The sequence below is a fragment of the Magallana gigas genome, chromosome 9 (assembly GCF_963853765.1).
Source record: "Magallana gigas chromosome 9, xbMagGiga1.1, whole genome shotgun sequence".
In the NCBI taxonomy this organism is placed as follows: Eukaryota; Metazoa; Mollusca; class Bivalvia; order Ostreida; family Ostreidae; genus Magallana; species Magallana gigas.
In genome coordinates this window covers 10,249,829-10,277,275 of record NC_088861.1, presented here as the reverse complement: position 1 = coordinate 10,277,275, position 27,447 = coordinate 10,249,829, and the positions used below count along the sequence as shown (strand labels likewise).

Here is a 27,447-nt window from a genome sequence, read left to right as displayed (position 1 = left end):
TCAGGACGCAAAAGCATTAGAAATGTAATAAATTCCATCGCTCTAAGTGATTTGTTGGGGTATTTTGGTGGGTTTTTTTTTGACGTCTTTCATGTATGAAATGGATTTTACCTAAAAGAATTACCGTCCTCCTAGGAAGACGATATAAAGATTTGAAATAATTTACAGTCTCTTGGTTGTGCACTTCCTCTTTTGTGATTGGTAGAAAATACATGATGTGAAAATTTACATTTATTACATTGGTTAAAAAAACTCAGGCACAAAGGAGATAATTTTCTGATGATCTTTTTTACGTACGACTTAACAATTTTCGTAGATTTTATATCTTAAAAAGTGAGAAAACGAAAAAAATAAAAAAAACAATAGAATTTGCTATCAATGAAATTCAGGGTTTAATTTTTCAGTACAACAAGTTGAAAGCAATGTTCTATAATGTGTTAGTTGGGTGTTTTAAGACAGTGGCTAAAAAAACAACGGTCTATTGTTATCGGAAGAGTTTCCTAGCGGATAAGGAACGATAACTCTGTTAGGTATGCAGTGTCGATTTCAGTTTGATAACTAATTTACATCTTATCAGATATTTTAAGTATTATAGCTGCTAATTATTTTGTACATACATTTAAATAATTTATCAAAATTGTGTTTTATTTTTAATGAGTCGTTACCGTGTCTGTTTACGCGGTATTGATAATTTATGCACCAGCTCTGACGTACAAATGTATAATGCTGGATCAGAATTTCTAAAACTAAACCACTGCAATAATTGACCAAGAATTCTCACAATAATTTCTTCTTGTTTTTAGGGTGTAAGCAATTGTCAAAAATACACTATTTAAACAGGTTCTCCATTTCATTTTTCAAGATAATTTTAACACATTAATTTAATATGAGGCAGTATTTATTTTATTGTAGCTTATTCCAAAGAATTCACAACAGATACTGACAATGAATATTGCATACATTACATTTCATTGAACTTCAACCGATCAATAGCACACTTTCTTCTACAAAGTACGAACATACAAAAAACTTGAAATTTACAACACAAACATGTTCAGTTTTGGGCTGATCTTTGTTAAACCTCATTTTGTAACCAACCGTGTCTGTAGACTCATCAATTTTATTAAATGCACCTCAATATTCATCAGACAATAATCACTACTGATGTTGACGCTTTACACTAACTTTCTCTCAAACACGCGAATCGACCTCGGATTGTAAAATTCACGCCATTTTATACAGTTTTACATTATTTATATATTAAACAAACCAACTTCGTCATTTTACGGACCTGGTGACGATGTTTTAAAGATTTTCAGTACAGATTTGTTGTAAGCAAAAAAGGGATCGAAGACATATGCTGTAAAACGTATTATGGATTTCACGGCGTGTCAACCCGTGTATCTCCATTTTGAAGCAAGCACTAGCTTTTTGTGAGGAAAAACAATCGGTTCAACTCATGCGATACTCTATATAGTATGTATAGTAAATTGTGAACGGTAATGTAAAATATATTTGTTCACTAAACAGTTTCTGACGAATTTCTTCTCATCTCAATAAACTGAATAACTTAATTCGATGAGCAAATAACAATCTGTGACTTTTCTCCATCTGCCCCCGTCCTTGCTTTTGTCTTTCGTTTTTTTAAACTGTTACAAGTACGTAAACATCGCCCCGTTGTTTTCAAATAAACTATGTAATTTTTAACTCGTGAGTACAATTATGAGCTTTCTTCAACATTTGTTTCCATGTGTTAGCATCATGTTCTGAACATGCATTTATAAATGGGCGGGTCTATATAAATGCGCCAATCAGAATATTTGTTGCGAATCGCAAATGAGATACACACCGGTTAGATAATGTCATCACTCACCGCAATGCAAGAATGTGCTTCATGGATGACTGTAGTAATTTGTTGAGTTAGTAGGCTGTAGCTTTCCAGAAATATTGCCGGGATTTGCGAACCCTAGATCTATTTAAAAACAAGTTTTTAAAGTATGTACAAGGTTCCCTCTCCATAACATTTTTTGAAAATTTACACGAATGATGTAAATAAGGCCACTGATAGATTAAAAAAAATTAATGTCGGAATTTTTGTTTCGAAACATTTAGCATGACCGTTCAATTTTTGATATATGATACCTCAGAGAATACATATCCAATATAAAAAGATTACATGTAAAATAAAGGCATCTTTATTTTTGGTGGGGCACACTGTTCACATACAATCTCCGTAGACTTCTAGCTCTGCTCCGCTATTTAAAAGCCCTTAAAATACATGAGCACAATATGGTACATTTTTCTCCTTCGGTTTATCAATGTATTTTATTAACATCTATCTACGTGTGAAAAGAAAAAACTGAACCTCAGTGCGCTCTTATGTAATTTTTCAGAAAATGCCAAAATCCAGTTGGCCTTCCCAATAAAAGAAAGCTGTATTTTCAGTTTGTGTCATATTTTTTTTAAAATCTTGTATTTACTGCCACCCGTTAAATTCAAAATTTACAACATGACAATTTGCATATCGTCTATTGTACTAAGGCATACTCATTAAATTTTATTCATTTTTATTCATTTGAATCAGATGGTTACAAACTAGACCGACTTCAAAATCATCGATAATATGTCGATTATCACAATAAAAAAACACATAAACTACGGACACGTTTCAGGAAGTGTCAATTTCAATGACTCTTGCTTCAAAATTATCAAAATCATGGTAGATTTTTCTTAAATCTCTTATATAAAACGAAACTGCTGACAAATGTTACGAGATCTCATCCTTTCTTAGGGTAATTAATTATGGGGAAATTTGACATTTTTTATCTGTTCGGAAGTTTCTCGAAACACCTATTACAATTTCTCAACATAATCATCCGGGTACTTTTAAGTCGGTTGCAGTGCAAAATTCCAATCTTAGTTTTATTTGTATGAAACATTAAGCAAAAGAGTGATCTTTAATAATACATGAACTTCCTGGACTGTTTTTCATTTAAGCAAATGCCCTCACAAATGTAGTTTTGGGCACAAAGGTATTATGAATATTGAAATACCGGTATATAGTAAAAAGTTTTGGAAATGGTGCCTTGGAACCGACTATACAGTAGGTATTAAACAATCGCCTGACTCAAGACAAACTGCTAAATTATTTAGGTCGATCTGACTGGTAATTTGTTGCTATTCAGCTACCTTAATTAAGAGGGCTGGATGGTTTTGGTCATTTTTGGGTTATATTTACCTCCTTTAGAGGAAGAGCTCCGTATAAAAATAAAGGAAAATGATCAAAATTTAAAGTTAAAAATAATGGAATTTTTTCATAACTTAAAGATAGTTTGAAGCAATCTTGGTAAATGGTTAATCTGTTGACTATTCAACCTCCCCAAGTAAAGAGCTCACTATCGCAGATAACGAGCAATCAAAATACAGAAAGTCTCCTCTTGATTGTTTAATTAAGGCAAATATTGATAGACACATTTGATTTGCCAAAGAAAAAAAAACAATATATAGATAAATTCAAAAAGTTTAATTCTACTAATTAAGACAATTATATTATACGCAATGAGAAATACAGAAAAAACGAAAATATCATACACTGTGATACTATGAAATGTTCACGACCACTATCCTGGGTTAATCGATATTAAAATGTTCAGAAATGGAAAGAAAGATATTAATGTTTTACAAATATAGTAGATCATGCGCAGATCCAGAAAATTTTCCCTGGGGCTAGGGGTTCCGAGGGATACATGTAATTGTGTTTGCCGGGGATGGGGGTGGGGGTAGCGAGGTATATTTTTGGTAACTTTATTATGTGAATTTAAGAAACTTGAATTTTCCAGAGTAGGGGGTCCAACCCCCCCCCCCCCCCCTTTCCGGGAACCATTTCTAAATCCGCGCATGTAGCTATATACAATTATCAATTTTGTCCGAGAGAAAATAGATGTACATTGTAAGTAACTTTATGTCTATTCGGGTTTCAGGATGTTAGATAATTCTGATAGTATCACTTCGTCGCTACATGAACCATCGCTCTCTGGCCATCTGAAATGTTCAATACACCACCATATGTTTTTCATTTCGTCTGGGAGCCTTTCTAAAGGGACGCCATCTTTGATTAAAACGACGATAGATCTCTGACGTTGATTATGAAATGCGTGCGTTATGGCCATCTGCACAGCATATGAAAACCATCCTTTATCCATAAAACTTTCGCTGACCACAAACATCACTTTCCTGCTTTCGGTGACACAGCTGACTATTTCCTCAGACCTCGGTCTTCCTGGGATGGAGTCTTTATCTGTCAACCATGCCGTTACGCCAAGTCTTTCTAATTTTGGATACAATTCCCCAAGAATCCACGGGTAGTCCGCTTCATCGTATGAAACGTAGACATCATACAAAAACACATCTTCTTCGCTGATTCGTAATGGCATACCTTTTAATCTGTTTTTTATTCTTAGAATAACATATTCCAAATGAACTCGGTATTTTTTAATGGCGCCTATTGTAATGAGAGCTATCACTGTGAACACCAGTAATCCGAGCGAAAAAATAAGCCAGTCGGTTGCCTGGCAATTAAGCTCAAATTTCACCCAAACTTGGTCTTGAAACAATTGTTTAATTGGATCTTTACTCTCCGCGCATTGAACTGTTGAGAGATCTAAAATTGAATTTTGGCGATCTTTCATCCATCTCAAAGACTGGATATTCACACATGAACAGGAGATCGGATTACCCTCTAAGAGAAATGATAGATTTTTTATTGAACTATATAGTCTTTTGTCCCTCTCAGAAAACTTCGATATTAAGTTGTTCCGGATAGACAACTTCTGCAACTTTTTATGTTTTATCAAAACATCTGGAAGGGCAGTGAACATGTTACGGTCCAGTATAATTTCTAATAAAGATTCCCTCTGATCTTTTAAAAGAGAGCGTGGTAAACTTCTTAAACTGTTTTGAGAAAAATCGAGTGACACCAGGTGTCTGAGATTTTTAAAAAGATTTTCAGAGATGTGCCCTACACCGATATCTACCGCATTCAATATCCGAAGATTTCTAACATTTTGGAATATATCAGGGTGAATATATTTAAATGTATTTTCAGATAAATTAAGAAAACTCAATGACGGAAGGTTAAATGTTCCTTTAAAGTTAAGAGGAAAATTTGTGTGTTGCAGATCCAACTTTTGCAATTTTTCACCTATTAATGATAAATTTGTTGTCCATCTTAGAGCATTGTGAACGTAATTTCCAGAACAGTCTAATACTTCTAAATTCTTTGGTAAAGTTATATTAACAGATAAGTAATCATTTCCTAGCACACGGTGTGAGCTATTTCCTAACATAAGGTTTTTATTGTTATTGCAGCACGCATTAAATTTTTTTAGTTTTGGCATTGAGAAAATTGCGGAAACTGTTGCAAAACTAACATATATCATGTTATTACTGTCAATATCTAAAGAATCTAAGCATTTCCATAGCGTTGTTCCGTGTAAATTTACTTTAAAATATCCAATATGACAGCTTCCCAAAAGTAGCACCCTCACGCAGATATTGACAAGATACTTGGCGGATTTTTCGTTTAAAATGATGGGATCGGTTACAATAGCTTTCTTGTTTTGCCGCAAATCCAGTTTTTGTATAATTGTTTGATTCTGTAAACATTTTAAGGACTTAAGTGCTGCATACGCATCGCAATCGCCACCGAAATAAATTTCGATTTCGTTATCTAGGTATGGAAAAGAGCAGAAAAGATCCTCTGGTACGTCACAATCGACAAAACTGCTAAAATTCATTGTTAGGTTGTGAATTGGGGAGTACCTAAGGCCCTGAAATGAAGCATTGGTTAATTTGAAAGCGTTGAGAACATGAAATTCTAATTGGGATAATTTTGTTAAATTTTCAAAGGGCTTTGTAAATGAAAAGTTATGGAAAATGTCAATTTTTAAATGTTCTAGTGAATGGATTTTGGAAAGTGATATGCCAGGATAGCCAGAATATTGGAAGTCATTCCCGTGGATTTGAAGAACCTGAAGTTTGTCAAGATTAGAAAATGCTTCGGAATCTATTTCTTTTCTTTCAAGATGTGCATAAGAAAGATCCAAACTGCATAAGCTCGTCAGTTTTTGGAAGGCCAGATATGCAATTTCTGTTATACTGTTGTATTTTAGGATGATTGCAGTGACCTTTGAGTAACGTGCAATATGTTGAAATATATCTTCTGTCAACGAGCTAATCTGGTTAAAGGACAAATCCAACGTGACGTTGTTATTTTCCAACTCGGGAGGTAGCTCTGTTGGTAATTTGGAGATGTTTAAGCCACTACAGTTCCACAGCAATCCTTTATTTCCACAATCATCAGCATAGTGGGAAATTGTACACATCTGTGTCATGACCACAACTATGCTATCTGAGAAAGCAAAAAAAACTTTAACTTAATATGGAGCTATGGAAATATCTCTAAATACTAAAGGTGTTATTTACTGCTGTGAATTTAAATCTTTTAAAATTCACTAGTGAAATACATTTTTATGCACATATATTAAAATGAGGCCTTATATAGAGTGTTACACTCATCATATTTTATTATCATACATGTAAATCCAATGTTATGGTATTGTTCTATGTAGATCAGTTCTAATGAAAACTTAAAAACAGTTTTCTGGCATAGCAGATGAAGATGGAGCTATCTTGCAATTGATTAAATAATGTGTGAAAAAATCAACTCTCAAAAAGAAAAATCACAAATCAAGTCAATCTTAAGAAAAAACTTTAAGGGGGAAACATTGCGATATAATGAAGTGTCTATGTTGGTTGATTACACTAATTCATCATTACATTATATCAATACATTATATCAATACATTATTATATCATTACATTAATACATTACATTACATCAATACCAACTATCAATGTGCACTCTATCAACGTACATGTAACATCTTAACACACAATTAAATTATAATAAAAATGTAAATGTAATTTTTAGTCTCTAAATAAGCTTAAGTTGCATACTTACTGATCAAAAGTATAGAAACCCATCGTTGTATGTTCCTCATAGTTTTAATTTGATAACTTCGAATTGTCTACAACATAATGTAAAAAAAAAATCTCAAACATCTAAACTGAATACAATGTATATTAGTTTTATTTATAAATTATTAATATTACACTACGACGACGTCATAAGTTTCTTACATTTAAAGAATAAAGAAGGTGTTGCAAATCTGTGTTATTTTCCACTTAAGGCGTAGCAGATGAAATGCATGGAAAAGTCGAAGTTACAGAATTCGATGTAAATATATTTTTACATGCAACGTAATATATAGAGCAGTATATAATTTTATCATGAAAAATTTGTACCTACTTTCATAAGACCTTGAAATATTTTTTTAAATAGTTACACAGACAAATGTGGCAGATTTCACGCTTTTTAAAAATGGAATTCTCATTATCGTGATAAACTGCCTCCTTAAAATAAAACTAACTTGAAGACGATATTAAGAGTCAGAATAATTTCTTGAAAACTGTCATTTCCTATTTTGGTTCCAAAGAGGCATATCAATAGGCATATATTTAAAAAAAAACTAACTGGGGGGGGGGGGGGCAATAAAGTGCGCCTGTAAAATTTCCTCGACATAAAGCATATCTAGAGTAGTCTAGTTGTTACGTTAGAATAAATACTGACCGAGACTGAATTTTTTTGGGGGGTTCGAATTCCGAAACGGCTGGAATTTTTTACAAATATATTTTTAAAATTGCATAAAAAGGTAAATAAATATATATCGATAATTTTGGAAATGTTTGAATAAAGTTATTTAAACGCTTGTCAATATACTATTGTGCATGTTTTCAACATTACTTTCTGGTTTAAGTCGCTGTTTTACGGCAGCGTAATAGTGCCACATTTGCACTTCACTTTTTTTTTATTTTCTACACTTTAATCTGCAGCACTTTATATAGTGTAAAATTTACACTTTAATCTGTTAATTTTACACTAGAAAATGCAACGTAGTATATAAGAAAGTAAAAAAAATGTGATGTGCAAATGTGCCAATATTACGCTTCCTTAACGTTTAATACACTTGAATTACAAACATTTTCTTTTTATCAAGGGATTTCAAAACAATTTACTCATCAATGAAAAAATTAAGTTGATTTCGTAGGAAATTACCAGGTATGTCGGTTTCAAAGATACATGAACTTTTAAACTTTTTAAAAAAAAAATATGCAAAATATATAGTCAGAATCGGTGATAAAGCAATAAGTAGTTGAAAATATGTACGGATAAATTTGTTCCACATTTTTACCTAGACTAGGCGTGTATAATATATTATAGAAATATGTAATGATTATATTTACAACCCTGACGTTTTCGAATATCCCAGAATCAAATTTATTTACATAGTTCCAAAAAATATTTTAAACATACTGGACAGTAGAAATCAAATTGTTTTGTGTTAACATCAAAACACAGAATATATGGCCATCTTCCAAACTATATCTGTAAAAATGAAATAGTGGTTGCTGTGTTCGATAGAAATGCGCGTAATATGTGTTTTGCCTTGATGCGGAACAAATATAATCGTCCACGTAATGTGTCTATATTTAGATTCAGTGTTCAAACGCTAGCGTTACGCAGATTTAAAAGTCCTTTTCACGTTAAGGAATAATCCCGCTTTTCTGCAAAATCTTTCTTATAGATACAATATCATTTAAATCATGTTATGAAAAAAGAGTTTGTCGTGAAATATCATTGTTTCAATCAAACTCTTTGCTAGTTTTTCTATCAATTCGCCAAGGTTTGGAGAAAACATCTAAAAAAGTCTTGATCACTTTTTTGTTTTTGTTTTGTTTTTTGTTTGTTTTTGTTTTTTTGTTTTTGGGGGGTTTTTTTAGGGGGGGGGGGGTATTTTGTTTTGTTTATATCTAAAATCTAAAATTTTTGTATCCTGGATTTTTTTTTAGGGGGTTGATTTTTTTTTCAGGTTCAGCCACACTGAATTTAGTATGAATCAACCAAAATGACCAAATTTAATTCACACTGCGGTTCCTTCTACATAATTTTAGAGTAAACCTCATTTCATGTAAAACATGCATTGGTCAAGTTGCCTTTGGTGGATGTTCGAAATAGTATATCATGCATTAATTCAACATCTTCAAGTAACTTTAACAGATGAAATCAAGATAAGCGACCGGACTATTAGAAGAACTTGTTGTCCGAACTTGATTCTGACACATTTATACATGTTTAATACATCAAAATATGTTCATTTTAATTCATTGACTATTAAAATTGATACTTTTTATTCACAATTTTTTTTCTAATACATGTATTATAAAATGATGCCCTTTGTAAAAATAAGGGGATTTTACCAAAAAAGAAAAGTACATAGACAAATTATATTTTAATGTAATGGGCTTATTTCAAAGAGAAGGATGTAGAAATCTGATAATCTTGCAAGGTTTCTGTAAAAAATATGCCCTTACAAAACTTGAATGCAAACAATTAACAGGAAATAAAATATTCATGAATTTGAAAAACGGAAAATTCCCAGAGTGAATTATTTTTAGTTTCGGTGTGCGTAAAAATTAATTATGTTTAGCCATGCAGATAAAAAAAAAATAGCGGTGCTACATGAAAGATAATGAATCGGGAAGTTCTAATAATAAATATTAACAATAAACCGAAGGACACGTCGTCTAAAATTAGGTAGCAAACAATAACAGAGTACCGGATACTTTGAATGTTTGATGCCTAATAAATTAAAATTGATTACAATAATCAGTAATTAATTCAGACTGAAACATTACTAAAAGACTGCATTGAAATAAAACACAAACATACCAGACTGTTGGAATTCTTACACCCGATTTTTTAGGCAAAGACATTATAGACTTCATTCAAACTAAAACTTTGGGAGGCTGGATGATCAACAAATTATCCAACAATTCTACCTAAAATCTTAAGATGTGATTTGCTGAGCTATTGACTATTAATTTGTAAAGAAAAATTTGATATTTCTTACTTTTTAATTTGTTGTTCTTTCCTATATTTTAATATAGAACTCTCCTGTTAAAGGAGATCAAGACAGTCTAAAAATGCCCACGGCCATCGAGCCCACTTAAACGGGGAATTAAACTATATCGCTTTAAATATTGATTTGTTTGCAGATGCAAAATTCTTTACATAGGAATCACAAAACTAATGAACATTTTTTTTTTCATTTATTTGCTATGAATGTCGTTACATGTATAAGTCTCAAATAGGCCCCTTTATCTACGTAAATAAAAAAAAATGTATAAACAAATATCTATGCATAAATTTTTATTCTGTTTCTCTGTTTTGTTTATTTTATGATTTAAATAACTTTTGCTGACAATTAACCTAGCTTTTAATTTCCAACAATCCGGTTACGATGAATTAAAAACTTGTCGACCAAACAACAAATTTGCAAAGCCGAAAAGTAAAGTTTTCATCGCTTCCGAATCATTAATCATTAATCACATTTTTTAATCACAGCGACCGCAGCTTGCTCATCCTCAACCTTCGTTTCCTGGGGGGGGGGGACGCGACAGCATGGTTCAACAGACACTTGTAGTTCATTCAATAAACTTTACGATGCTAGCAAATACGGAAAAATATGTGTAACTTTCACAGTAAATAAACCCTGAAAAATCTGATAAATTATTTTCATTTATGGAAATCGTCTCCCTCTTGTTCAAATGCAATGTATATAAGTATCTATATTTAATTTATATTTCATATTACAGTAACTATAATTTCTTTTAACATTTTTACTCTTGTGCTCTATTTAAGATTTGTATCTTAAAAATATCATTTTCATATGCAATCCCCCATGGGAGAAAATAAAAATAGATTGAATGAATGCATAGTCGATAAGTAAAGTTTGCATCACTTGTACTATCTGTATTGTTAATCTTTTTATCATGTAAATAGAAATGTTATGTATAACAATGCCCTGGCCTGCTGATCAAATGTAAAACATATCAAGAAGATTACTTTTTTGTTAACACTTTAAAAATTCTAATTTAATGTTTAATTTAATTTTTAAAATCCATTTATGAAAATTGAACTCCTTTTATAAGTAATATTTCATTAAAATATAAAGCAAGTTAATATTAATAAGAAATTTAAAAAAGGTATGCACTTACAATATGTTATGAGATATCTTGAAGAGAAAACCTAAATGCGAACGGCTACGTGTGCAATCACAAAGGGTCTCGTAGTGAATTGATACGGTGTTGTTAATAGAATAAATTTCCGGTCTCACAGTTTTTGCTCTAGAAATTCTTCTTCAATTTAAAGTCACGTTTTAGGATCCAAATTACCGACCGTCAAGTAACCAGGAAGCAGCCGGTTATTTGATACTATAAAGTGTTTTTGAACTCCCTGTCACACCGGGGCTGCGTCCTCTTGGCGATCCTGCCGCGTCTTGAAGCGCAAAGGTACATACAGTAGAGTGTCCTTTAACGTCGTTACAATGCAGCGACTTCTTCATTTGTTGCAGTCGGATCGCTTATACTGTAGCTAGAACGCCATGCAACGGCGAAAATAAATGAATATTGAATATGTAGAGAGACAAACTGACAGGAGGCATAATGAATATATGGGTGGGATTTGATATTTCGCGGCTACAATATCTCTTTCCAAATAGAAAGAAACACTAGAGGGAATATAGTTTGCACCTATGATATGAACCACTTATCCGATGGGAGTTGGAAATCAGAGAACGGTCAAAATTTAGCAGCCGTGACGGGAATTACACATCAAAGGATGGTATTTGAAATAGGAGGGGTGCAATGTTTCACTGCCATTATATTTTGAACCCTGGGTTCAATATTTCTTTGGCGTTTGATGTCATTGACATCTGAATTACAGTTACGTTTTATTATTAAAAATTTATAAAATCACCAATCCATACAGAAGAATTATTGAAAATTGCTCTCGGATCCCCCCCCCAATGAAAAACATACATATACCTCGGACCCCCAATGGTTGATTGTCCAACAAGTGTGTACATTGCAATCGCTCGCTGCACTTTCTACCTCACTGCCCACGTGACCAGTAGCAAGGACCAAGCAGTCTTCGAGAGCAGCGGACACACATAAACCATGCATGGTCTACATGAATAGATTCCCGCCAGAAAATTTGTCGTACTTTTAAATCCAAAGCAAAAGATACGTAGAAATTAACAAACGTATGCACTATATGCTTGCTTTTACATGTGTGGTTAATGCCGTTTGGCAATGTATTTTTGTGTTTAACAACTTTCAACAATCAAAGGCTTACATCTATCAAACAGATTTGATAGTAATACAACTATATAAAACCTGCAATGACTTATTTCTAGTGAGCAACTTGTAACTTTACTCTGTGAAAGTCATAGGTTTGGATTTTCCCCAGAGTGGGGTGGCCGGGGGGTGAATATTCGGATCATCCGCCATCACCTGAATTCGTTCTTTAGCGTTATAATAACAAAAACTTGTTTTATTTAGATAACACGTAATGATTTATTCTTTCATTGCCTGTGCTGAAACTGACAAGCACTAAACGCAGCTGGTAAATCTGAGTGATTGGATGAAAGCACCGTTGCATCTCCTGTCAACGAAAGTGTAAGTTACCTTTCTTTAATTAGTTAATTTCAGACACGTAGCATTAGTTGATTTCATTTGAACATATTCTTATTGTAATAGTTTACAACTGGGGTTGGGTACAAGTTTTTTTTAACTTTGATTGCCCTATATAAATATAAGACACAATATAACTATTGATAAAACAATATATACTAGAGGTCAATGAAATTCGGGGCACATGTAAAGTGCAAAACGAAATCGAAATAAAACAAAACAAAACCGAACGATTCTTGATTTAATAAATGTGCATTTTGTAGCATTCGGTAGGGATGGGGAGAGGGACAGAGGTCAGTCCCAACCCACCCACCCACTTTTTGTACGAAACAGATTTAAACTTTTTCTCTTGAATGAATTTGGATATAAAATGAATTTTAAAGAACTGCCCCCCCCCTCCTCGCATTAGGAGTTTGAACATTGCCGAGATTAGATTTCGTTTTTGTTAGGATATGTGTATACATGAAAAAATTCAGGGAAGTTTTTTCCCTTTCCTTAACCCTTTTCCCTTCCGCTTTTAAAATTGATGGTTTATGCTTGATAATCAATAACCCATGATATACCGGTACTGATTGAAATTGAATGCACAGAAAACATGTAGAAAATGTACTTCCAAACGCAACTGGTACCTAAGTTGGGTATGTTTTAAATGTCAATAGCAAAATAGCAATCAAGAAAACAGAAATTGTTTTAAAACTGTGGACAGTGTTAGATTATATTTCTGCCAAAAAAAGATGTGTTGGGTTCATATTACATTGCTGGTGCTGACCTCAACAATTATTTCAAAAAATAGTTTTCTGTCTTTGTAAAAAAAACATACAATAACATATATTTAATGTGCATGAAGCTTAAATTATTTAAACGAGAGTCATTCATTAACTGTAGATGGAAGGGATCAGGATTTTGTTTTTTTCTTGGGTAAGAAAAGGTAATCTATATGAGTACATACATTGTATTTCAAAGATTAGGTACATGAAAAATAAAGACATGATTCTGATTTTATTTTACCAATTAACTTGGAGGGTGCGTATATCACATCGTCATTTGCATGTTATTCCAAATTCGATCACAAATCAGTGGTAATATGTTCAATTATCAGTATTTAGGTCCGTTTTATTTAATTTGATTATTCTTTGGACAAACTAATTATCTTTAAAACTCCTCATGCTAATCCAGTAATATTTAAGATCAATCACCAATAACTAAAATTACCAAAAATAGGTCTTAAACCCATGCAAACAAAAACATCTCTCGGATAGCCACACCCACCTACTTACCACTCCATCCCCGAAAAAATTATGAATCAGCGCATACCATGCCGTTTGTAGAGTTCTGATCAATTTTATTTAATGCATTCTCTTCCTCGATATTTAAACTATAGGAGAAAATTGAGGGAGGAGTATCAGGGAGACACCCCGTTCCATCTGATGCTATCTGCCTGCACTTCCTTTTTGAAACGAACATTTTTCTATTATTCACATAATCACTCTCAGATGCAGACACGCGATGAGTTAAAAATATTCTTTTCATAGTTAGATAATTTTTTTAACTATAACAATAACAAGATTCGTATTGATCGACATTTTAATCTTTAACAGGTTTATTTGTCACGATTTTTCATGGTTGAAAAATCTTGCAAAATTAACATTATAAATATTTCCGTTCGAAAATTTATTTTAAAAAAATACATGGTTACTGTCTTGAAATATAATATTTCATATAAAACATTGTAATATATTTATTTGTGCGAAGATAAAAAAAGAAGTGACAGAGAATGAGACTTGCCCAACCGTCTTCACGTTTTCGACCCAAAGCAACAAGAGTCTAGCTATTATTTATGTTTATTACAATTGCAATTTTTTTAGTAGAACAAGACGTCAGAACCTGTGGTGCACCATCAAGAATAACACGCTCAAAGAATTTATCATTGAGAAGTTAGTTCATAAAATTCGAAACGCAAGTGCAAATAAGACATTTGTCTGTGCGTTTCAATCTTGGAAAAAAGCATACGGTCGCTGTAGAAGAGAAATTCGGGCAAATTAAAAACTGACCATTACCATGGTCATTTTGTGCGCAAAGGCAATCCCGCATATATTGACCGAGTAACAATGGAGCTTAAAGAATAATCCAAAGTTTGCCCAAAAGACTGTACTCTATCTAATGAAAGTTTTCTTAAGACATACCTTATAATTATTACTATTATTACTCTTGAAGTTATATTGATAAAGTTCTTTGGTTTTTTATTATCTTTAATAGAGAAAGTGAGTGAGAAAGAGAGCGAGTATAAGGTAGAGTGCAGTGAGAGAGTAATCTGGTGAAGCATTCCACTCATTTGCTCATCCCACTCTCACATTTTCTGTGTGTGAGAGAGTGGGAGTGAGAGAGTTGGAGTGAGAGAGTGGGTGTAAAAGATATAGTAAGAGAAAGAAAGTGAAAGAGAAAGAGTGAGGAAAGAGAGTGAAAGAGAGAAAGTAGAGCGAGAGTGGGATAGAGAGAGAATTGAGTTAGAGTGGAAATCAGTGGATAAGAGAAAAAAGTGGGAGTAAAAGCGAGTGGGAGAAAGAGAGAGTTGGAGTGAGAGAAAGTGGGAATGAGATTGGGATGAGAGAGTGGAAGAGAGAAAGTGGTAAGTGAGAGCGAAAGGGGATGAAAGTGGTAGCTAGAGAGAGCGGGGTAAGAATGGAAGAGAGAGCTAGAGTGAAAAAAAATGTGGGAAAGAAAAATAGGAATGAGAGAGAGTGTGAATGAGAAAGTAGGGTGGGAGTGGGAGTAAGAGAGAGTGAAAAGGAGACAATGGGGTAAAAGAGTTGGAGAGAAAATGAAAGTGAGAGCGAATGGAATTAAGAGGGACTTGGAGTGACAGAGCAGGAAAAAGAAAGTGCGGGGTGAGAGAGTCCATGGGGTAAAGGAGAGTGTAAGAAAGAGAGGTGGAGTGGAAAAGGGAAAGGGGAAGTGATAAAGAGAGTAGGAAGAGAGATAGAGGAAGAGTGAAAGGGACCTAGAATGAGAATAGTCGAGAAAAGAGAGTCTAAGGTGAGAGCATGCGTGTGGTGGAAGTGAGAAAGTTGAAGAGAGAGAGAGAGAGAGAGAGAGAGAGAGAGAGAGAGAGAGGTCAAAGAGAGAGAGAGAGAGAGGGGGGAGTCAAAGAGTGGGAGTGGGGGGAAAAAGAGCGTGTGGTGAGAAAGTGCGTTTAGAGGGAGTGAGAAAGAGGAAGTTAGAAGAGACTGTGAAGAGAGATAGATTGGGAGTGAAAGAGACTGGGAGTGAGAAGAAGTGGGAGAGAGAAAGAGAACGTGATTTGAGTGAGTGCGTAGAGTAGGAGTGAGAAATTGGAAGTGAGAACGAGTGGTGAAAGAGTGGGAGAAAAGAGCGTGTGGTGAGGAAGTGCGTGGGGTGGGAATGAGAAAGTGAAGTTAGAGTGGGGTGAGAACATAAGCTAAGAGAATGGGATTAACAGAGTTGGAGTTAGAGGGTGAGAGAGAGAGACCGTGGGGTGAGACGGCGCGTGGGGTGAGACAGAGGATGTGAATGAGTGTGGGAGTGAGAGATATTGGGGATAGAGGGAAAGTGAGTGGAAGATAGAGTAGGCTGGTAGTGGAAGAAAAGCGTGGAGTGAAAAAGTGCGTTGGTAGAAGTAACAAAGTAGTGATAAAGAGAGTGGGAGTAAAGGAGAGTGAGAGTAAGAGAGGGTGGGAGAATGAGCTAGAGAGAGTTGGGGTGAGGTTACGTTGGGGAGAGAGAGTGGGAATGACAGAGCTGGAGTGGGAGAAAGAGGGATGAGAAAGAGATAGTGTGTAGGTACGAGTGTGGGGAGAGAGGGGGGGAGTGTAAGAGTGGGAGTGAGAGGATTGGGGATAGATGGAACAAGAGATATTGCGAGTCGGAGTGAGAAAGTGTGGGGTAAGTTGGTTTAAAAGCGTGGGAAGAGAGAGTGCTAGGGGTGAGAGAATGGGAATAAGAGAGTGGTGGGGAATGGGAGACAAAGTGGAAGTGAAAATGTGGGAGGGGGAGATAGTGAGTGGGGAAAGATAAAATGCGCGAGTGAGTGGGTTAAATAAAAGTGAGAGTAAAGAGAGAGTGGGATAGAGCGACTATGATAAAGGATAGAGTGGATATAAGAGATTGGGAGGGAGAGAGATGAAGTTGTAGTAAGAGAGAATCGGGTTGGAGTTGTAGAGAGAGCGTGGGGTAAAAGAATGGGAACGAAGTGAAATAGAAGAGAGAGAGTAAGAGGTTGTTGGGTGAGAGAGTGGGAATGAGATACAAAGTTTGGGAGAAAGAGAGAACAGGAGTGAGAGAGATAGCTTGAGTGAGAGAGACTGAGAGTGAAAGATTGGGTTGAGAAAATGAAATTTCTGTGAGAAAGACATAAAGTCGTATGAGAGAAAGTGGAAAGAGAGAGAGAGAGGGGGTAAGTGAGGTATGACGTGAAAGTGTATGGAAAAGAGATATTGAGAGATAGTGGGGGAATAGTTGAGAGAGTGGGGTAAGAGGGAGATTGAAAAGGGTGAGTGCAGTGACTGAGAAATAGTGGAAAGTGAGAAAATAGGGCGAGAGAGAGGAAGAAGGAATAGGGGAAGAGAGAGAGAGAGAGAGGCGAAAGAGACGGAAAGAGTGGGTATAGAGAGAGTGTGGGGAGAGAGAGAAAGTTGGGATGGTATGTGGTGTGAGGAAGAGAGTGTGTGATTTAAGAGTGTGTTGTGAGAGAGTGTGGCAGAAGGGATAGGGAAGTGAGAGGGTCGAGTAAAATGGAGAGTGATTGGGGTGATTGGTTTGAATGTGAGATGTGTTGGATGAATGGGGTGAGATATAATGGTGTGAGGGGTGAGAACGAGTAGGGTAAGAGAGAGAGAGAGAGAGAGAGAGAGAGAGAGAGAGAGAGAGAGAGAGAGACTGAGCAGGTACAATACGATAAGAAAGAGGGCTTATACAGGTTTTTGACTTATATTCTCTTTAGAAGTGTGTATATGTTGAACAACGTTTTACTTTAATGTAAGACAAGCCTTTTTAGTTGATGAATTTTGTATGACTCGTTGTTCAGTTTTTCATTTCATTTGTGCAACATTGAATCTATCCTGTCCTGTGACATACAATACGGGACATATTTTGTGAATATTGCTTATATAAAAAAAACAATGCTAAAGTAATCAGAAAGTTCGAAAAAACAAAGAAAAACAGGCTTGCTGTAGGCTAAAATAAATTCCTCATCCCTCAAAACAGATTAGTGTATGAATTAAGTAGAACTTCTTATTTTTTCTACTTGTAAATATGTTTTACAACTTATGTTTCACATTACCAACAAGAATACAGTGTATTATTGCATCAAGACGTCAGTCATAATAAGTTTTTGTACTAAAATCAATTAATTCTTATATTTTATTAATATGATATTCAGCAATTGCACGACTTAATAATTGGATATAGATAAGCAAACACTGCTTGCGCCCCGATTATACGTCATTTGAATTTATTGAACTGTATAGTACAAAAGCGATGCGTAGTGTTATCACAGGCAAGGACACTGAAAAATGTAAATATAAAAGTTTAAACTACATGATGTATTTTAGGGATCGTTCCATTATCACTGGACGTGGTTTTGACGTAATTTTTATTTGAGACGAAAAACAAATTAGACGGGCTTTCCTTTAAAATTGTCCTGTTCTGGAGGCCAGGCTGTAGTCTGAATGTCTAACTAATTACCCATCAGATCTCCTACAAAATTGTACATGTAGATATGATTTTTTAAACAATAAACTATTACTTAGTAAAGAAAAGTTCCATACGTCTTAGCTTTAAAATTTGTGTATTTGCCTATATCTTTATACAAAACTCTTTTTCTCACGGAGACCAATACACATGTAGTCTTTAAAAGGCCACGGTCACCTAGTCGTCTTAACATAAATAATATGATGTTTAATCGAGAACAAATTATGTCGTAATTATATACTTAGTATTTCGAAGATTGTTTTTTTTTCTCCAGAAGCATAATAAATTCTATATTTATACATCCATTTAAACATCAAAATTTACATGAAGCACAATTAAAATTCTTTCATAAATATATAGCCAAAAGTGATATATGTTTGTTCGAACCATATACACTCAAAAAGTTAAATCGGATTGAAGTGCTTTAGTCAGTTTCTTGAGTATAACTTCGTTACTTTCCTCTTCTGGCCATCTAAAGTGTTCAATGCACCACCATATGTTTTTCAGTTCATCTGGGAGCTTTTCAAGAGCAACTCCATCTTTTATCAAAACCACAATAAACCCCTGTCGTTGATTATGGAAAGCATGGGTGATGGCTGTTTTAACGGCATATGAAGACTCCATGTCCAAAAAACTTTCACTTACAACAAACATTACTTTCCTGCACTCGTTAATACGATTCACAATTCCTTCTAATACCCAGCGGCCTGGAGTGGAATTCATATCTGTTATCCATGACTTTACGTTTAAATCCTCTAGTTTTGGACAAAGTTTATCTCTGACCCATACGTAGTCCGATTCACTGTATGATACATACACATCAAACAAAAACTCCTCTGCACTTTTTCGTAAAGGTATACCTTTCCATTGTTTTTTCAGTCTAAGAATTACATATTCTAGATGGACACGGTAGTTTTTGATAGCAACAATACTTGTGAATGCTAATATTGTCAAAAACAGCAATACGATAGAAAATATGAGCCAATCTTTTGACTGGCAGTCTAGTTCGAATTTCCGCCATATTTCATCGTTGAATAAATGACCAACATGGTGGTTGTTTTCCAAACATAGAACGTTGCCAAGATCTGGAAACGAATTTTGGTGATTTTTCATCCATTTCAAAGACTGGATGTTTAAGCATGCACAAGAAATTGGATTTCCTTCAATATAGATTGACAGATTGTTCAATGATTCAAAATGCCTTTGGTCCTTCTCCGAAATCTTTGATATCAAGTTGTATCGAAGATAGAGATTGTTCAAATTCTCCAACTGCATTAAGGAATCGTAGATGGAAGAAAACATATTATGATCTAGATTAATTTCTGTTAAAGATTGTTTTTGGTCTTTTAGTAGAGACTGCGGTAAAAAGGCTAAGCCATTTCGAGATAGATCAAGTTTTGTCAAACATTTGAGATTTTTAAACAAACCTTCGGCAATCAAAATGTTAGTCAGGTCTAAGTGAACATTTGCTGCGGATAACTGGCGAAGATTTCTTACTCTTTGAAATATATTCGGGTGAATATTTGTAAAGTTATTTTCAGATAAATTAAGAATTCTTAAGGACGGAAAATTAAAGATATGTTCATACTGTAGAGGAAAATTAGTTTTTTGAAGACTCAGTATGCGCAAATTTTCCCCTGTAAGCGTTACAAATAAATACCATCTTATATAATGCTGATTGTGGATGTAATTGTAAGAATAGTCAAAAACTATAAGACTTTTTGGCAGATTAATGTTAATAGAAATATTCTGATATCTTTGTTGACTGTGGATGTTAAATAATTCTGTGTCAGGTGGCCGGGAATTGCAACAAGCGTTTATTTCAAGCAGACGTGGCAAAGTCAATAAAGCAAATATAGTCTCCATAGAAACATACTGGACTCTATTAGACCTAAGACTTAATTTATTTAGACAAGTCCAAAATGTAGTTCTATAAAGATGTAAATGAAGATAGATAATTGCGTCGCGATTTAATATGAGCTCACTCACACAAATATTAAAGAGGTCTTTAAAGCTCTTATCGCTTATATTAACTATGTCTGATTCAAAAACTTGAACATTTGCACTTATATCAATTTTTTGTATTACACGATATTGTAAACATTTGAGTGATCTTAATGCTGCATAAATACTGCACTTGCCGCCAAAATTTATTTCGATATTTGTGTTTAAGTACGGAAACGAGCAAAATAGATCTTCCGAAACGTCACAGTCCACATGATTTTTAAACTTCATATCGAGGCTGCGGAGTGGGGAGAGCTTAAGACCCTCGAAAGAAGTATTGGTTATTTTAAATTCACCTATGGTATTCAATTCTAATTTGGATAAATTGGAAAGATTTTCAAACGGTTTTTGAAACTGAAATCCATTAAAAATGTCAATTTTCAAATATTTTAATGAACGAAGTTTGGAAAGCTGAATACCAGGATATCTTGGAATTTTCGCCTCATGAAAATCATTTTGATGAATTTGAAGAAATTGGAGTTCGTTAAGATTAGAAAAGGCTTCGGCATCAATGTCATTTGCTTTAAGATGTACATTAGAAATATCCAAACTGCATAAGATTGACATTTTTTGAAAGACCATCTTTGAAATTTTGGTTATGTTATTGTGGTGAAGAATGAGAGACGTCACCCTGGAGTAAGCCGCTATTGCTTCAAATGTATCTTTTGTCAGAGAAGTGAATTGATTGTACGATATATCCAACGCAGTATTGCTATTTTCCAATTCAGGAGGTAACACCGTTGGCATTTTGGAGATGTTTGATCCACTGCAGTTCCACAGCAATCCCTTATTTCCACAATCGTCAACATTGTATGATATTGAACAATTTTGTGTCAACATTGCTGTTACTCTACCTGTTAAAATTCATTGAAAAATATTAAAAGCTACACGTACAGCTATAAATTTTAAATTATTTTTATAAGTCAGTCATTCATATCAAAGGTTTCTGATGTATATAAAGTACAGTCATAGAAGATGTATTCGTCACAACAAGTAGAACAGGCTAACTCTTCTATTTCAATATCTAGAACATTGTATACTAAGACTGCAAGTTGATAAATGAAGCCGATTCATGGTATAAAAAAAAAGATAACAATGTGTTGATTATCAAACATATTTTAGGTAAAAATGAATTAAATATAATCCAAGAAATCCAACCTGCATGCCTTTGATTTAGCCTGGTTTTTAGCATGAAGCGTGCTGTAATAATAATGCATCCCTTCAATACTGACGCCAATCAGCATACTTACATAACTGATAAACTTAGAAAATGACTGTCAAAGTTAGACATTATTGATGATCTTGGAAAAGTACTGACTCGTTTTACTGACGGTACCGAGAAACTTAGAGATATACTGACAAGTTTTGGAAAGTACCGAGCCTATTTTCATAAAGAAAATCGTTGTAAAAATAAAAGTAGTCCAGCGCATGAGACTTTTCCATTTAATTGCAATAAAAAATTCAACATAATTGTAATTTAGCTTTCATAGAAATGAAAATCATTCCTATGTAGACACCTTTTGGTGCTCAACTGAAACTGAAATTTGTTTTAATTGTGCGGTATGCACAGGTATAGGTGATAGGTCTGGAAAATTCAATTTCAAGTAATTCACACCTTAATGGTACAGAGAATATTTCTCTCAGACCCCCCTTTCCCCGGTCAGTCTCCCCCGGCGGAAAACATACCGGGAATAAATGACATTGATAGAATTAAAAAGTAATAAAAATATTTTACAACTTTTTTATCCATAAAAGGTGTAAAATATTTTCGTTATTTTGTATTTTATGCGAAACACCCGCATAAACAGCTTCAATTCATTTACGACCTCTGCAAATCATGCATTGCTCTTGCAAACTCACAAAACGTTGTAAAAACGTTTAAACTAATGTTTGTGCGTTGCATTGTGATAGTTTGGATCACCATTGGTAACTACATGGGAATGATTTATCAGTTCTTTGAAAGCTAAATTACCATCATGTTGAATTAAATGGAAAAGTCTTACGTGTTGGACTAATTCAAAATACATGAATCTGATTTCATGAATTGACGATCAATTAAAAATCCCTTTCTAAATCTGATTAGCTTCATTGTCCCACCCCCCCCCCCCACCCCCCACCCCCGCCTTCCAGGCACAGCTGGAGCATGTCCTAGTTTGTTTCCATTACATTATGTATATTGTAACTTTAACAGCATTGTGTTGACAACGTCTGTATTGTTTATATTACATGTGTATAAGAGATCGGTCAGTTTATTAATACGTAAATATTAGTAATTTAAGTATAATAACTCCTTGTTTCAAGAAAGATAATAATTTAAAAAAAAACATGATAAATTACGATTCCAATAACAGAGTTAATAATTTATTATCAAATGATTCAAACAAATATGTAATTGTAATCAAATAGTATTACATACTGAATGCACTTTTCGATTGATTTGTAGATATAGACACCCAATCAATTAGAGTTATGGAGAAGCAAGTCTTATGTACATTATAAATGTCAATCACATTGTCTTGTGGACAGTTAGACTCTAGCATTGTTCAGCTGTCGTAAGTGAGATGTACATTCCATGCAAATTGGATGGTCAGAGAGAAAAATAGGCACTAATTACCATTCAACATTGAGAGCAGATACATTGATCATGTGAATATACACAGGATAATTCAATAATCACATTCTTAATCTGATAAATTGTGCCAAATTTTTTTGATGTATACATTAGTTTGTTTAAAGGGGCATTGTGACGATTTCGGTCAAATTTTACTTTTCTGTTTTTTATAATTTATAATCCTTTATGAACGCATTTCTAATGATCAAATGAAATCTGAGTGTCAGTCGTTGAGGGTTAAGCAAAATACAAGACTCACAATTCTTTGTCATGTAAACAAGGCTCGTGCCATGTTTTTGTTTACATAAATTTAATATACCAGTAAAAAATCGTTTTAAAGCTGATTTGTCTATCTTCTTATTCATTTTAAGCACAAATAAACAGTTCGGAAGGGTTTGTTTACATAGCAAAGAAATGTAAGCTCTGTAAATCGCTTATAACTCAGCAAATGACACTCAAATTTTGGTTGCCTATCAAAATACCTTACTAAAGCATTGTAAACATTAAAATCTTAAAAATAATTTTTGACTAAAATCGTGACCATACACCTTTAAAAGCACGTGCTTACAAATTGAATTTCGTTAAAAAGGTTTAAATTCCTATCAAAGTTCAAATAAAGGAAGACTTTTATTATTATTTTTTAATATTTTGTTTTATATCATTAAGTGATCTTTGGAAAATGTAATATTTATATTCTGTTTATACTAGTTGTTCAAGTGTCACTTAGTTTACAGCAATAGGGATGTCCGTTTAATGCACTTCAGAATAATTTTTTCTCTCAAAATCACAGGAAATTAAAGCTAGTTTTTTAAACTTAAATCACAGGATCAAGTGCATGATTTTTTTAAAATATTTTTCTAGTTAAGAGTGTTTGCATGTCATATGACGGTGTCACAAGAATTTGGATTTAAATCGTGCGAATTTCTACATTGACCTCCATGAATTCATTGTTGTATAGTTTTAGTAACATTTAAGTGAGCTCGATGGTCGTGGCCATTTTTAGACTGTTTTGATCTCTTTCAAAAGAAGAGCTCAATATTTGAGGAACGTCTAATAGTTTATATGTTGAACACCCAGCCTCCTTGAAAGAAAAATGTCGTTGCACAGATTATTAATGTAAATCAGAGGAGGAAGCAACGAACATACACGTACTCTTTTCAACAAAAGATATATATTCTGGTGACAATGCATGGCAAATTGAAACCGACAAATCGTGCAGTAGAAGCAAAACATTGCCAGATTATATAAGGCACGTTGAGCAACAGTCTCATGGTCGCAAAACACATGCATAAACAGCTGCAATTCATTTTCGACCTTTGCAAATCGCGCATCGCTCTTGCGAGTACACAAAACGTTGTAAAACTTTAAAACTAATGTTTGTGTGTTGAAATGCGATGATTTGGATCGCATTCGGTCCCGTCTGAATAGTGTGCATGTCCACCATGCATTTTGAGGAGACGCATGCAACGAATGGGAGAGTTCGGGCCTTAGGCCCTCTGGCTGATAATAGTGTACTGGGCCGATAAAGAGTATTATGTGGAAAAAGATTTGAATTATTCTCTATATATTATAATATGTACGATTATGAATGTTTGCTTTTCCTCTACTCTCGCATACAATGTAATTTGTTGTAGATATTTGTTATATTATCTATGTTATAAAACATCAATCAAAGAGATAAATAAACTGTTAAAATGTTCAACTGTCGTCATCTGATGAAAGAAAGTTCTAGAGAAAATACAGAGAGAGAGAGAGAGAGAGAGAGAGAGAGAGAGAGAGAGAGAGAGAGAGAGAGAGAGAGAGAGAGAGGGAGGGATATTATTCATAAAATGCAATGTAAGTTTTAAAACATCTATAAGTATTTTTAATTTCTGTGAACTAAAGCTAGTTTAATCATTTTCTTAAAGTTGACAGATTTTGATGTAGATGATTCATTTTGAAAAATGAGAGACATTTAACCTACAAATTTTATTTACTTAATACTTACACATCAAAACTATTGAAAGAAATAGCTGTCTGACCATCATACATTTAGTTTTATTCCATCCCATTATCTAAAATGAAGAAGTTGAATGTGCAATTAATAATTGATGTTAAGTTTGCATGCATGTAGGTGTTTCAGTATTTAAATCCCACTAAAATATAGCTGTAAATTAAGTTGAACTTCAATAAATAAACATAATATAATAGATAATATGTACATACTTACATGCTACTTTAATGCACCTTCTTCTTGTTACATAAACAACAGTGTATGAAGTAGAGTCACAAAGGGTGTTAAAACCTTCTAATATGTCATTCTCTAATACATATATTATGCCCTTTGAATGAGGAAATTTCCTTTTTTAAGAAAACTGTTCTGATCATGTGACTGATGGTAGTTATAGTAAAAAATTTATGCTATTTTTTTTGATACACTATAATTTTATGAATGATTGAAATTTTGACTTAAGTGTAAAATTACTTCCTTATCTTGAGGCCTTGCAGATACTGAACTGAAAATATTTCAAATTCATTAAATTACATATATATATATTTTGGAAAAAAAATATTCGTTGTAGTATGATTTCAGTTCGTATGTAATAAATGAAGGGATAATATTTATATATTTCTTTATTTAGGAATAGAGTAAAAGAAAAACATCGAATACTGTGGAGAATATATATATATATATCAATGTTTTCCTTCAGATAGCTTAAAAGCTGACAAAATACTGTTTTTAAAAAAGGCCATTATTGTACATAACATTTAGGGAAACGTGCAAGACACATCTTTTTTTCTTTTTTCCCCCTATATTTAATAAGCATATGCTGTCTTTTTAAAGACCTTCAATTATGCAATTGACATTTCTTTTCTGCAAAAGACTGTTTATAATTATACCACCTTTTTAAAAAAAATTCAGAAGATATTCGTAAATATATATTACAGAATAGTTTTGGGCTTTTTTCTAAATATTGCTAATGCATACCAAAACTCATATATGTTTTCAACAAAGAAATTTATATTAATTCAGAACAATACAATTTATTCTTTAGATGTTTATATATGTATTAGATGTATTTACTAACGTCAATTGTTAGACCCTTTTTCAATAGATATCTTATCCTGAAATCCCGGAAGTAATTAACATTTTTTATTGATATTAATCATAGATCGTTCCGTACCAGGCGGTGTTACCGCTTTGAGACAAAGATAACATTTTTTCAATGGAATAATTTCCAAACTAGGACATACACGTAATGAATTCGGGAAATTGATTTCTTTGTTGAATTTACAATGCATTTTTTAAACAAATCCTTGATTGATGTATATATATATATAGTGTTGATCTAAAACGAATAATATTGCAACTGCACACTTAGTGTCTTAAATATCGTGGGTTTTTTTTCCACAAAATACTATATTCTTACACATATTAACGAAAATAAAATTCCCATAATTTACAATTAAAAGCGATTCATAAATATCTAGCCCAAAGATTCATCTGTTTATTCGAATCATATTTCACTCAAAAAGTTATATCGTATTTAAGTGTTTTGGTCAGATTCTTGAGTATAACTTCGTTACTTTCCTCTTCGTCAGGCCATCTGAAGTATTCAATGCACCACCATATGTTTTTCAGTTCCTCTGGAAGCTTTTCAAGAGCAATCCCATCTTTAATCAAAACCACAATAAACCCCTGTCGTTGATTATGGAAAGCATGGGTGATGGCTGTTTTAACAGCATATGAAGACCACTCCATGTCCAAAATACTTTCACTTACAACAAACATTACTTTCCGGCACTCGTTAATACGATTCACAATCCCTTCTAATACCCAGCGGCCTGGAGTGGAATTTATATCTGTTATCCATGATTTTACGTTTAAATCTTCTAATTTTGGACGAAGTTTATCTCTGACCCATTCGTAGTCCGATTCACTGTATGATACATACACATCAAACAAAAACTCGTCTTCACTTTTTCGTAAAGGTATACATTTCCATTGTTTTTTCAGTCTAAGAATTACATATTCTAGATGGACACGGTATCTTTTGATAGCAGCAATACTTGTGAATATTAACATTGTCAGAAACAGCAATACGATAGAAAATATGAGCCAATCGTTTGACTGGCAGTCTAGTTCGAATTTCCGCCATATTTCGTCGTTGAATAAATGACCAACATGGTGGTTGTTTCCCACACATAGAACTTTGCCAAGATCTGAAAAATGAAATTTGGTGATTTTTCATCCATTTCAATGACTGGATGTTTAAGCATGCGCAGGAAATTGGATTTCCTTTTAAATGGATTGATAGATTGTTCAATGATTCAAAAAGTCTCTGGTCCTTCTCCGAAATCTTTGATATCAAGTTGTATCAAAGATAGAGATTGTTCAAATTTTCCAACTGCATTAAGGAATCGTGGATGGAAGAAAACATATTATGATCTAGATTAATTTCTGTTAAAGATTGTTTTTGGTCTTTTAGTAG

At 33.6% G+C, this 27,447-nt stretch overlaps 2 protein-coding genes across 2 annotated transcripts; both read right to left on the bottom strand.

The window, feature by feature from the left end:
* Nucleotides 1-3,865: 3,865 nt before the first annotated feature.
* Nucleotides 3,866-11,391, bottom strand: LOC117692235 (toll-like receptor 2). Its single transcript, XM_066071918.1, has 3 exons — nucleotides 11,179-11,391; nucleotides 7,022-7,088; nucleotides 3,866-6,409 (listed from the first exon to the last, which is right to left on the bottom strand). Exons 2-3 carry the CDS (start codon nucleotides 7,059-7,061, stop codon nucleotides 3,966-3,968), a joined length of 2,484 nt encoding a protein of 827 aa, XP_065927990.1. The 5' UTR covers nucleotides 7,062-7,088; nucleotides 11,179-11,391; the 3' UTR covers nucleotides 3,866-3,965.
* Nucleotides 11,392-18,756: 7,365 nt separating this feature from the next.
* LOC136271448 (toll-like receptor 4) lies at nucleotides 18,757-25,295 on the bottom strand. Its single transcript, XM_066071496.1, has 3 exons — nucleotides 25,185-25,295; nucleotides 24,963-25,029; nucleotides 18,757-21,218 (listed from the first exon to the last, which is right to left on the bottom strand). Exons 2-3 carry the CDS (start codon nucleotides 25,024-25,026, stop codon nucleotides 18,757-18,759), a joined length of 2,526 nt encoding a protein of 841 aa, XP_065927568.1. The 5' UTR covers nucleotides 25,027-25,029; nucleotides 25,185-25,295.
* Nucleotides 25,296-27,447: the final 2,152 nt, after the last annotated feature.